Source organism: Hylobates moloch, unplaced genomic scaffold (assembly GCF_009828535.3).
Source record: "Hylobates moloch isolate HMO894 unplaced genomic scaffold, HMol_V3 SCAFFOLD_4, whole genome shotgun sequence".
NCBI classification, from domain to species: Eukaryota; Metazoa; Chordata; class Mammalia; order Primates; family Hylobatidae; genus Hylobates; species Hylobates moloch.
In genome coordinates, this window is record NW_026652279.1 from 121311714 (window position 1) to 121325746 (window position 14033).

A 14033-nucleotide genomic window follows, 5' to 3' on the forward strand; every position below is an offset into this window, starting at 1 on the left:
ACATACATATAAGAAGCCAATCTACAGAATCCATTTGTTAGTTGCGGCATACGCTTACATATATGTGTATTCATAAAAACACACAAATTAATAAAATAACATTCTTCTGATGCATGAAGGTTTGATTTCATGTTGTTTACACAGAAATGAGCTAAATATTTGTGGCTGAGTATTTTGGATTTAGCAATAATTTTATATATGATTTGACTAGACTTCAGAACAAAAGGATATTCAAGTTCAGCTCTAATATCTTCGAGGCGATGGGATAACTCAATCAAATCTTCTTCTTTATGCTCATCAAAGACTTTAAGTTGGATATCCAGGCCATCATTCTTAATGCGTTTTAAATTCTAGAGATATGAAATAAAAATTATGATGAATGATTTTGTTTTTAATTATGCAAAAGAATAAAAAACATATAAACAATAAAGCAACCATTCAACTTGATTTATAGCATTCGAACATTTAAAGTGTTAAATAACACTCAAATCTTATCATCTATATTTCAAAAATAGATTTTTTAACTCAAGCCTTTTCCCACAGATAAATTATTCTTCAAGGTAATTTATCTAAATTTCCCCCTACTCAAGTACTCTTTTAATTTAAATATTAATAAGGAGACTGCAGGGCACTTACTGGTAATATCTCTTTCAATCCACAATGCATAAACTCATTTCTGATGTGAAGCCTGAAGTCCAAATCATCAGGAGATGTAACCAGGGCATTGATGAGCTGCATACAAGCTACCTACAAGAGATCAAACAGTGAGACAGACTGGGTTTCCAACATTAAAGAAAGAGTAACAAAAGTAAACTTCAAGGTTTTGTTCCAGCATTATTAAATATCTTTCCTATTAAAACAATTTGTAAGCAAAATATTTTAGTCAGTTATAAACTACAGAAGAAATAAAGTTTCAGTGGAGTTTTTCATTTCTCATTTATTTGAGCGTTACTGCGGTGAAAGGAAGATGGAAAAATATTAGCCATTACTACTGCTCCATAAAAAAATAGAAAAAAACAAAAAAAACTTGTAACCAAAAGCTAAGTTCCTGTGCAATATCACTCTACACACATAAAACAGAAATTGAACATATCCTAGTTGAAAAGCATAAACACCTATTGGATAGATAACACTTACCTAAAATAGGATAATAAAATAATTTTCCATTCATCAAGCGAGACTCAAAGTCTCAAAGACTTCAAGGTCAACAAGGGTCTTAACTCTAGTTAACAAGGTTATAAATAAGCACTGTATAATTAATTTCTAGAAGTTAATTTATCAGGCAATGGTTCTCATACTTTGGCAAAAATTCAAAATTACCCTATGTTTTAACCAGAAATAAATAACAGAGCTCACTAAATCCTTTAATATATAGCTTAAATGATAAAAATTTTTTAAATCACAAAATTTTTCAGCTCATGTTTAACACTTCAACTTTCAACTTTTCCACTTTTTTTTATCCCTGGCTAAAATATATCTTTCATCCTCCAAAATCCATTAAATGGAAACAAAAGACAGTCTTTCTAGAGAAGCATTCTTTGTTGTTGTTGATAATACTATTTTTCTAAAGTCTACATTCTATCCAAGTCTAGCAAGAACTACTGGACTACTGATCAATATGTTTAACCTCATGCTGTTCCCTAAATTGTCTTTTCTCCATCCCTTAAGGCAAGGTTTATATGAATTTAAAATGCTGTTTTGGAGTAAGACACCAACAGGAGTCTCAATTCCTGCTGTTTGAAATATATAGTAATTGTTATATTTGATATCTAAGCATTCAAATCTGACCAGCATGCCTCTACTGTTGAAACTTAAGGTTGTTTAAAGTGGGAATTGGAAATATGTCAGAAGAGAGAGGAAGAAGAAAAACATACTAAAAAAAAAACAAAAAAAACAAAAAAAACTTAACAGAATCTACCTTTCCAGTACATGTTCATTCAGCTGTAACCAGTTCATGTCAAAAAGTCAAGTTTAAAATGCTTTCCTTCCACCCCCTTGCCAGTCATTACCCAGGACCCACAAATGTTTATTTTCAGGAATGCCATATAATTTTCAAAGATCTCAAAGAGCAAATAAATAATGTTTCTCTACATTCAGAGAAACTAAATCAAACTCAGTCACCTGGCTTCTAGAAAAACACAAATTACTGACAACTCAAAGAAAGTAGCAAAAATAAGGAACACAAAAACTAGCAGCAAATATTACCTAAATGGAAAATACATATATGTAGACAACAGTAGCATGAAATTGAGAAATAAGGGAAAAGATAATCCAAATTATTTCCGGGAACTATTCAAAAAGGTGATTCTGCATAGAAGAAAAAAATAGGAAATTAAATTGAAATAATGAATTCAAGTTAAATTTATAAAATTGCTTCCCAATTCTAATCATAATTTGCCATTAGCATGGCCTACAGTCTAATTTAAATCATGCAAACATGTCTGTAAATATACACAGGTATGCATTAAAATGTATTGTTTCTTTATGGATAAATAATTCTATCATCAAGGTAAAGACCAAGGAGTTCCTTCCAGGTTTTATACATAATGAGATACATACCTGTGGTATCACACAATTTCACGATAATTTAGCATACCAAAAGAAGGGAGTGTCAATCAGCATTTATGCCATATCAATCAACTCCTAGAGATATCGAGAAAGGTTAAAAAACTACAAAGGTTAACAGGACATTTTGCCTGTCCAATGAAAATATATCAGTAAAATGATAAAAATATACTATATACTGTAAGAAATATGTTTGGTAAATAATGGGAAAATGGAGATGCTAAATGAGAACTAGGACAGCTGAATAAAGTACTGACTCAAGGATTAATAAAATGGCCTGATGAAGAAGTGAAGAAGGAAGATCTAAGAGAGGAATTAACATGTTCAAAGACATAGAACCTTTAAATTACAAGTAATTCAAATTTTATGAGTGGTTTGTCAAGGTAGAAAGGGGAGTAATGGGAAGAAGTCAAGAAATGAGGCTGAATAAGGAGACAGGAGACAGGACACAGCCTTGTGTGTCAAGTCACAAAATTCAGATTCAACAAGAAATAGTGAAAATCACAAGGAATTTTATGCAACGGGGGCACAATAACAGAGGCAATAGATTCAAGTTCAGAAGCTACTGTAGAAGTAAATTTTTGAGCAAGGAGGAAGGTTTGAACATTTGAAATATGAAGAAAAATTGATAGAATGAGGTAGAAGAAAAGCATTTACAAGAGGCCTCCCACTTTTGTTATTTAACTAGATAGAAAGTGATACCATTAGCAGACATACAAAATGTAAGAAGAGCAACAGGTTTTAGAGAATAGGATAAATCCTACTTTCAAAATTCTGATTGAGATGTATATTAGAATCATTCATTCATTAAAAAAATAATTACTGAGTACCTACAACTTCTGTCAACTGGAGATACTCCTACTCAAAAAATGAGAAACAAAAGTCAGATGTTTGTCATAAGGAAGTAATCTCTGTGCTCTATTTGATGTTCCAAAAATGTAGCATATGATCTCTCTTAATTTGCATGTTACAGAAGTCATTGTGATACATTACAAACCAACCTCCCTCTGCGCTAATAAGGGTAAGAAAATAAGGAGCTTCCATCTTCTTGAGAGCATCTAGTTAACTAAAGGTTCCATCTTAGGGCATTAGAAGCAGTTTACCCTGATACTGGCTCACATACTTCATTCCTTCAAAGCCTATTTATTGATTCCTACTATATACCAGGCACTGTTCTTGGTGCTAGACATACAGCTGTGAAAAAAGATGGAAATTTCTTTGAGAGAAAGAGGAGTCAAGACTGACTCCAAGGTTTTGGGCCTGAGCAACTTAAAGGATGAAATTGTAATTTATTGAAACAGAAATGACCACGGGAGAAATAGGCTTGGGAAGAGAGAGGGAATCAGTTTTGGAGATGATAAGTTAGAAATGCCTATTAGTGATCTAAATTTTAAAAGCTGTGAAGGAAATTGAAGATGGAAGACTCCAGTTCAAAATAAAGCAATTACCATAGCAATAATACGTAAAAACCAAGATCTCAGATGGAATCACGACAGAATAGAGGAAAAAGGAGGTGTAAGAACTGTTTAGGGCATTTTCAACTGTAGGTTTCAATGTGGAGATTAGAGAAATAAGTTAAAGAAAAAGATAAGTTAAAAACCATAAGTGAGGTAGAAGGAAAACAAGGAGATTGTGGTGTCCTGGAAGTATGGAAAGTGGTCTCAACAGTGAGAGAGTGATCAACTGTGTCAACTGTGGTCAAATAAAATAAGGACTAATCAATTACCACTGCATTTGGCAAAATGAAAACACTGGTGACTTGACAAGAATAGTTTCTACAAAGGGATAGAGTTACTGTCCAAGTGAAAACCACCTGCCTCCCCACAGATGCCATATGCAGCCAGTAAACAAAGCAATTGCTCTAAAATATTCTCCTCTTTGCCCTAAATGCATCTTTATATGTTAGAAGTAACTGCTCCTTTATCTTTCTTTTTAAAAAGTCTATGTAAAGACACTTATCTCTAGGTGTTATGGATTACAAATTCAATTCTAATGGTTTGGAAAGCCAATACTGTAAGCTCACTTTAGTACTCTTGTGTCAATTATCAAAAAGGGTCTTCTGTGAGAAAAGGTATTTTAAACGTAACTTCTAGCTGGAGGGGTGTGTGTCCATCTATGATTCAGGATAGTTGAGGATTTCCTTAGGGCAGCAGTAAACTAAAAGTATAGTACAAGGACTGTCATCGGCAAACTCCAGACAGCCGAAGACTGGAAAGCGAGCGGCCAAAAAGGTAATGACAAAGAGTGGGACAAAAGTCAGCAATACCATAAACTAGGAAGGTAAAGACATAACAGGGGCCAATAAAGTAGATAAGCTGTAAATAGAAATCTCAAAGATATTCAATATGTGGGACAGAGCCAGTCAAAGGCAATCTTAAGAACAGGGCAAACGATCAAAGGAAAATCATTAGAAGCCGAAAGAGGTTAACAACAAGATAGAGGAACATGCCACTATCTACATCACTGAATCAGCAAAGTGGCTTTCTGCCCTTGAAAATGAAGTTTTCTTCATATGTGAATACATAGTACCTAAATTTCCTTTGGTACATAATTTATTGCAATTACTATGTTCAACACAAATAGGAGAAAAGACAAATGTGTTTATTTGTACAAAGTTATTGTACATGAGAAATCTTGTTACATGCATATAAGGTGCAGTGATCAAGTCAAGGTATTTAGGGTGTCTATTCCCCAAGTACAATATATTTGGTCAGATACAGTCACTCTATGCTGCTATCAAACATTAAACTTATCCCTTCTACCATATGTTTGCACCCTTTACACACTTCTCTTCATCCTTCCTCCTCCGCCCCCACTCACTCTTCCCAGCCTGTTATCTTTCCACTTTCTACATCCATGTGATCACAATTTTTAGCTCCAACATATAAGTGAGAACATGTGATATTTGTCTCTCTGTGCTTAGCTGATTTTACTTAAGATAATAGCCTCCAGTTCCATCTATGTTGCTGCAAATGACAGGAGTTCATTCCTTTTTATGGCTGAATAGTATTCCACGGTGTACATGAACCACATTTTCTTTATCCATTCATCCACTGATAAACACTTAGGTTTATTCCATATCTTTGCTATTGTGAATAGTGCTGTAATAAACACACGAGTGCCAGCATCCCTTTGAAATATTTATTTCTTTTCTTTTGGGTGGATACTCAGTAATGAGATTGTTTTTTCTAACCTTTGGTTCCCTGATCCCTTTTTGGACAACAAACTTAAGCACAAAATTCAAGGTCCACTAACAGGTATGATCCCTAAGCCCCATCCATGAGGACCATCCAGTTTTTCCAAAGGCCGCCAGAGCAGATGCTTTCAACCTGATTGTGCTGACAAGATTTAGAAAGTTGTCTAATAGCAAAAGTAAGTAGTTCTTAGAAAGTTTACTCTTGAGTCAACATGTTCATCCTGGGTATAAGTAGATGTTTTTACAATTAAATCATGGATCTACATTGCAACAACATATCAGCTTCAGGAGCTAAATCCAGATTGAAAACAAGAACCAGTAAAATACTTAAATAAAAATTCTATCAGAGGCTGCAAAAGCTTATTATCTGGGCCTGGAAGATACAGTTTAGACTGCTATTCATCTTTCCTACCCCATAGCAGAAATCATCTGTCTCTCTTTGCACAATTAAATTTCACATTTATCAAGTTAAAATGAGTAAATGATGCTTATGGAGAAATATTTTGCCTCCAGTGTAAATAGAGAAATTCCAAGGATTTTAAAATTTTATACACATGCATTGAAGTAACTGCATATACCCCATATAGACTCAGAGAAATAAACTGCAGGACTCAAGAAGCTATAATTTATACCAGGGATACTAAAGAACAAACTTGAATTCTTAAAATATTTATTCGAAAACTCCCCCAAGACATCATTAATTTCTTCTATGTACTCCCATGCCTTTTTTCTAAAACTGCCTTTATTGCAATTTTCATATGAAATGTTAGATGGCTTTAAATTCTTGAGTATAAGCTTCTTAAGGGCAGAGGTGTATTTCATTCAACTCTGTAGTTCCAATACCTAGCATAGCCCAGTACATAGCAGTCACTGAATAACTAAGTAATTGATCAGTTAATTATGAAACTTTTTAGTTACCTTCAAGACATTAATTATATTTCTAGTTGTCCATTGTAGAATAAATGAAGAAATGTATTATATAGACTTATTAGGTAGATTCAGAAAACTGCCAGTAAACTCTAGATAATGAGAACCATTAGTTTATACTTGGGTATGCTCCATATGACAATATGAGTTCACATTAGAATATTATCTGTTCCTTTAATGTCTACTAGCATACTGGCTTATTATTTACTGATCCATTTTAATATGGTTGATGTTTTAATCGATTGATACTTATATATCAACCCTATTCATGCAAACCCCAATAAAAGTAGCAGTCGGAAAAGAAAAGAATTAAAACAAATTAACTTTTGCATCCTTCTGGGATAGCTCAACAATGATCCTAAAAATAAGCCTTTTACTAATAGTCTGTATTCTTCATTTAGTCCTTCACTAAATGTGAGAAAAATTTATTTAAAACAGAAAATTAATTAACAATGATTTGATAGAACAGAAGAGATACTTAAAAAATAGTAAATCAAGATATAACTGTTCATTATAAGACAAACTTTACTTGGTCTTGGGCATAATAAAACCTGGGTAAACTTTGAAGATTAAAGTGGTAGGTGGAACAAAATCAACCAAAGCAAATACACTTGGCTAAATCCAGAAAGGCATTTAACCTCTGATTTGTTTTAATGTGAGTATTCAATGGCATATTTGTCTGATTATTGCCCAATGACAAATTTCAAAATATAGTGATTATCATTCAATTAAGAAAGGTTTTTGGTACTATTTTTAATACTTTAATGAAACTATTTATATAATGATAAAAAGTTATCCTTTTTTAATTTATTAAAATATTGTGTTTTCTACTTTTTCAGACATGGAAAAATGAGATCCCATCAAACTTTCAAAGATCTCTCTTCTAATTAAACTTAATGAAATCCACAGATTGAAGAGTTTTTTTTAAGTTAAGGAAAAATTTAACTATCTTTGCAGCAGCCACAACAATGCAACACTCAATCTTTGACTGCAGGAAACATAAATGGCCTACAGCCCTAGCTGCTACCTTCTGAAACCTATCACAGCATTTGAAATGAAGCCAGCCAAGGCTTGAGCACAGCAAGTATACTAAAATAGACCTGTTCCTGGGACACATGGGACTTTGGCTCAAGGATTCCCCAACAGGCTTGCCAAGCTCTCCTAGAATTTCAGGGCAGCCTGAGACACTTTCACCCAATCTCCACTCCTTCCCTCTCTCCTTCACTTAGGGTCAGATCTGCATTGAGTTTGACAGCTCTCCCAGTCTCCCCCAGCTCCTCCTCCAGGGTCTCTCACAGGCATTTCCTCTAGTCCCTTACACATCAAATCTCTTGCTTCTCAGAGAACCAAGACTAACAGCCTCATTTCACAAAGCAAGTTTCAACAAGGGTTATCATTTTCAAATTGTCAGACTCGTAAGTATTGTAACTGAAGCTTAATGAAATTTCTTATTTTTTAGGTATTTAACAGAACACTTTTGCTTTTTCTTCTTGTTCTTTATATATGACCAGTTTCTGTATTTTCATATGTTATCATGAGATACGGGTTAAGACCATGTGCATGCCAGACACTGAAATACATTTGGAACAGTTTTTCTCTAGTAATATTTCCAGAGACACCAATAGCCTGGATTATATTTCTTGCTTTTGCTTCCTTGAAAAATATATTCTAGGGTAGAGAAATATCTACCACAGGAATCCTAGAAAGACATACCAACCATCAGTCACCTCATCCAGTACTGCATCACTGTTATCACTATAGCTTAAGAAGCCTGAAGATATAAGGGTTGCACAACAATGTGAATGTGTTTAATGTCACTGAACTATACTCTCGAAGATGGTTAAAATGGTAAATTTCATGTTATATATATCCTACCACAATAGAAAAAAAAAACCTAAAGCAAACAATGGCTACGTATTTCAACAGTGGGTAAAGAAATGACAAGATCTGGGTCATCTTTTCTAGATAATCATAACAAGTAGAGATCCACAGAAGGACAACATAAACCCAGCTATTGGTATTATATCTAAAGAGTATACTAAAATCAGATATTTAGAAACCTGAATGAAATTAAGTAAAAGGATTTAAGTATATATTTTAAGTGAGCAAGCTCAGAACTAAAGGTGCTACAGATTCACATCAAACCATCAAAGACAACCAAACAATTTTTTCTCTCTGAAACAAGCTTCCCATCTTTTCCTTTATTTGCTCTCTGACGTAATTATTTCTCCTCTCTGGACTCAGAAACTTTGGAAATCATGTTTTCCCTTTATTCAGTAACTAACATAGGGAAAATATTCTTGAGGTATTCTCAAGAATTAAAATTAATGAGGGTTTCATTCCATTCAATCTACATCCAAGATATAACAAATGTGTAGGAACAACATTAGAAGAACTGGGCCAAAGGAAAAGTAGCCAAGGTGACACTAGGAGGTTTGTGGTCTTCTGTCTGTTGCAAGACAATTCTCCCTGGATCTCTCATATTTCATTTCCACTTGTACTGCAAGTAAAGACACTGATAGTCTTTGATCTAGATGCTCTTCAAGGATGTGTGTATACAAAACAATCTTGGACAACAGCATATCTCTCCAGAGCAAAGAGCAGGCTCACTTTATGTCTAGTATAATAAAGGTAATGTCTCCTTTTAGAGCAAAGTGCAGGCAAGTTCAAAGTTCCTCTCCTACAGCACATCCTGCCATCTACCACCAGAAAGTTCTGACCATGATTTGATTACCATTACCTACACTTTATTAAGAGGTCAATCAGAATAGATCCAGCTCCTGCATCTCCCATGCAAAATATCTTCCCTTCTCTCTGGATGTCAACCCTATTCCAAATCCCATAACTGTAGCTCAGTCATTCTGTGGGGTGGGTGAATAGAACTGACAAAAAGGGGTAAGTTGGACTGACTGTCTTCAGGCAGTCCCTCCAAAAATTTTTAGACTTAATTATTTCCTGAACCAAGAACTGTAAAATTTACCAGCCACCCGGAAGCCAAGTTGAAAGCTCTGCCACCCTGTAAGTCCCTCAACTAATAAAGGTCCTATTTGGGTCGTCCCAACAACTACAAACAACACTTTCCTTCCAGGAGCACCATGTATACCTTTCAAGACTATTTATCTTATGCGAAAGACAGGCATTAACTTGCCTCTCTCTTCAAAAACACCATGACTTGAACCCTACAGGTATGATCATAAGAAATGTCCAAGTGTTTAAAGAAATGCCACCAGTATGTCATGTAACTCTTAGGCAACTATGGAGATCTCTCCAAACGGAAGCTATCCTTAGTTACTCTGGGGAGCTTCCTGGAGAAAAATACTGACTTACTATGTGTACTCTGCAGGTAGTTATCCCTACAATGGGAAGTGGTAAAAAATCTGCGCCTGATTTTAGCTAAAGTGATCAGTGACACTACATAAGCCCTGGGAGGCAATCAGGTCAGCTTCAACTCACTGACCAGAATTGTTGTGAATGAAAGAATTGTCCTAGACTTCTTTGCTGAACAAGGGGAAGTCTGCGCTATCACTAACACATCATACTGTATCTGAATTAACACCTCAGGCCAAGTGGAAAGATGAATCAAAAAATTTAAAAAGAAAGCCACCTGGTGTTCTAAGGTAGACTCTGATGATTTACTGGATTATGGGATTTGTTCAGCTGACTAGATCTGGGAACTGGAAGGCAGGACTGAGGCCAATACTTCCGAAAGGCCTCATTCTGCTGCCCACAGTCCCTACTGAACTTAAAATTAAGTATGCTATGAAACAAATTGAACAGATTTCATCATAGCCTGTATCAATCAGATCAATTACAGTCATTGCTGCCCATAATATAAAAGTAGTATTCCCTATGCTCAAGGTTTCTCTCCTAAAACACAACCCACTGCAACTGGCAGTATTCACATTACACTACGAGTGTCACAATATGGGCTTTGGGACTGACAGAAAGCTGATACTCAGCCTACTGCTATTGCTGTGAGCAATAAAATCCTTTGTTTTTAACCTAGGAGTTCATGTCTTTTGACAGCACCAATAGAACTGTGGCAGACTAACATGTCAGTTTACAAGTGGCAGATCATCTAAGACCACTCATGTTCCCGACCCTCCTATCAGCAACTCCATGGGTACTGGATCAGGGAGAAACCACAGGAAAAGGAAGTTACAGAATTCTATCACTGCAGGCCTGAGGACATATACACAGAAGAAGAACCAAATATCCACCCAAAACGCTCTAGGATTTCCATATTTTGGTTCCCTTCCAAAAATATATCACAATTCAATCAGTCCTATGACCAACAGCAAGGGTTTCAATAAATTCTTTGAAATCTAGAAAATGCTCTTGATACTCCAGGAAAGTATGACCCTGACAAGAGTAGACAGAAGACACAGAAAGGAAAAGAAAAAGAGGACAGAAATAAAAATAACAGAAGATTAAAGGACAGCAGAAACTAGAGATTAGTTAACGAATACTTATCGCAGTCCTTTTCTACTACGGAAAAACTGGCCAACATGAGGGACAACCACACACATGAATACTGGACACTATGATGGAGGGTTTGGTTCTCCTGGGGCAACTGTGGCAGAAGGCTCTCTGTCCCTGGTGTCACAAGTGCTGACCACAGCAGAGAGTTGGGAGTGGCACTTCCATTAGAGCACTGCTGTGATACAGTGCAGCCTATCTTCTGTATTACTTCTAGCTACAAACCACCCACATGATTCCCTGAGCCTATCAGAAATTTTGTAAGGTAGGTACAAAATTTGTGAATTAATTAACTGATATAGGCTTATGATGAAATCTGTTCAGTTTGTTTCATAGCATATTTAATTTTGTAATACCATTTTCTGCTTAAATTACCTAGAGTGATTATGGTGCTTGCAGCTGAGAAACGCTGTCTGATGTTTGAAAAAAAAAGTAATGTATGCTTATTTTAAGTCCTAGATTTATATTTGTACTTTCTTTCCTGATAACAATGTATATGTGTGTGTGTGTGTATACATACATACATATATACATATATATATATATATATATATATATATTTTTTTTTTTTTTTTATGAGATGGAGTCTTGCTCTGTCAGCCACGCTGGAGTGCAGTGGTGCGATCTCAGCTTGCTGCAAGCACCGCCTCCTGGGATCACGCCATTCTCCTGCCTCAGCCTCCCGAGTAACTGGGACTATAGGCACCCACCACCAAGCAAGGCAATTTTTTTTTTTTTGTATTTTTAGTAGAGATGTGGTTTCACCAGGTTATCCAGGATGGTCTCAATCTCCTGACCTCGTGATTCTTCTGCCTAAGCCTCCCAAAGTGCTGGGATTATAGATGTGGGCCACCGCGCACGGCCCCTGATAATAATATTCCTCAAGGCCTGAGAATAAAGCTATTCCAGGTACAAAGTTTAACATTTTCTTACTATATAATATCAAATGGGGGATGTGTGCTCAATTCTATCATAATCATAAACAAATTATTATTAGGATCAAAATAACAAAAAGTAACAGTTCTCCTTATTCTCCTTTAAAAAAATACTTTGTCATAAATATACTTTGCAGTAAAAGAATAATGAAGAATGTTTTTATTTTGCTATCTCATTTTCTCCAATTTAAAAGTGAACAATTGTTTCCTATTTTATTCACCAATAAACAAGTTTTATTGTAAATTGGTGATTTGCTAATGTCATCTAGTTTAGCACATTTTAATAATGCAATGCATTAAAATGGAATTAAAAAGGTACAAATAGTTTTATAGGAAAATTGATAGCCAGCCACCTCAAAATTTATTTGTGGAAAATTCAGAAAGACAGAGAAATAAGTATTTTTAGATATTTCTACAATTTTTTTGATAATTTTAAAGAATATAGAAAGAGCATAATCTGCAATATGCAGAAAAGAGTATCTATGTTACCTTTTTTTGTTTGTTTGTTTGGCCTAAGTTAGCACTCTAGAAAATGGTATCTTTTACTCTGAAGCCTGCTACCTGCTAGCTATTTCACACATTAGGCTTAAAAACAATGAGAAACCTTTATTAAGGAGTAAAAGCCTTCAACAAAATATTTGAATAGAAAAAATAAGAACGTAGAACAATTCTTCCCATTTTCTATTCCCAATTAAGAGCATGGAAATTTAACCTGAACATATCAGAAAAATGAGAAAGAAATAAATTTGAATGATGCTAAAATAACCTTTCACTTCTTAAAAATTAAGCTCTAAGAACTATATCAAGAAATTTATTTTAACCTACAAAATGGGAGAAAATCTTCGCAACCTACTCATCTGACAAAGGGCTAATATCCAGAATCTACAATGAACTCAAACAAATTTACAAGAAAAAACAAATAACCCCATCAAAAAGTGGGCAAAGGACATGAACAGACACTTCTCAAAAGAAGACATTTATACAGCCAAAAAACACATGAAAAAATGCTCATCATCACTGGCCATTAGAGAAATGCAAATCAAGACCACAATGAGATACCATCCCACACCAGTTAGAATGGCCATCATTAAAAAGTCAGGAAACAACAGGTGCTGGAGAGGATGTGGAGAAATAGGAACACTTCTACACTGTTGGTGGGACTGTAAACTAGTTCAACCATTGTGGAAGACAGTGTGGCGATTCCTCAGGGATCTAGAACTAGAAATACCATTTGACCCAGCCATCCCATTACTGGGTATATACCCAAAGGATTATAAATCATGCTGCTATAAAGACACATGCACACGTGTGTTTATTGCGGCACTATTCACAATAGCAAAGACTTGGAACCAACCCAAATGTCCAACAACGATAGACTGGATTAAGAAAATGTGGCACATATACACCATGGAATACTATGCAGCCATAAAAAATGATGAGTTCATGTCCTTTGTAGGGACATGGATGAAACTGGAAATCATTCTCAGTAAACTATCGCAAGGACAAAAAACCAAACACCACATGTTCTCACTCATAGGTGGGAATTGAACAATGAGAACACATGGACACAGGAAGGGGAACATCACACTCCGGGGACTGTTGTGGGGTGGGGGGAGGAGGGAGGGATAGCATTAGGAAATATACCTAATGCTAAATGATGAGTTAATGGGTGCAGCACACCAACATGGCACATGGATACATATGTAACAAACCTGCACATTGTGCACATGTACCCTAAAACTTAAAGTGCAATAATAAAAAATAAATAAATAAATAAAAAGAAATTTATTTTAGTGTTTACAGGATATCGAATAATTAACACTACTACTAACTGTAACAGAAAATATAATTACAACAAAAGCAATTAGTTTCATAAAAGCAAATATAATCAGCTACCAATATATTGGCAAAAAATTTTCAAAAATTGAATT

General features: G+C 35.1%; 1 protein-coding gene across 8 annotated transcripts in view; it reads right to left on the minus strand.

Annotated features, from left to right (window-relative positions):
* Nucleotides 1–14033, minus strand: part of DIAPH3 (diaphanous related formin 3) — a 502965-nt gene that overhangs the window by 326952 nt on the left and 161980 nt on the right. For all 8 annotated transcript variants that reach the window (XM_032150983.2, XM_058437956.1, XM_058437951.1 and 5 more), the window contains 2 exons: nt 637–747; nt 232–350 (listed from right to left, as the gene is read on the minus strand). In XM_032150983.2, the coding sequence (XP_032006874.1) occupies nt 232–350; nt 637–747 (230 nt within the window). The remainder of the gene's footprint in view (nt 1–231; nt 351–636; nt 748–14033) is intronic.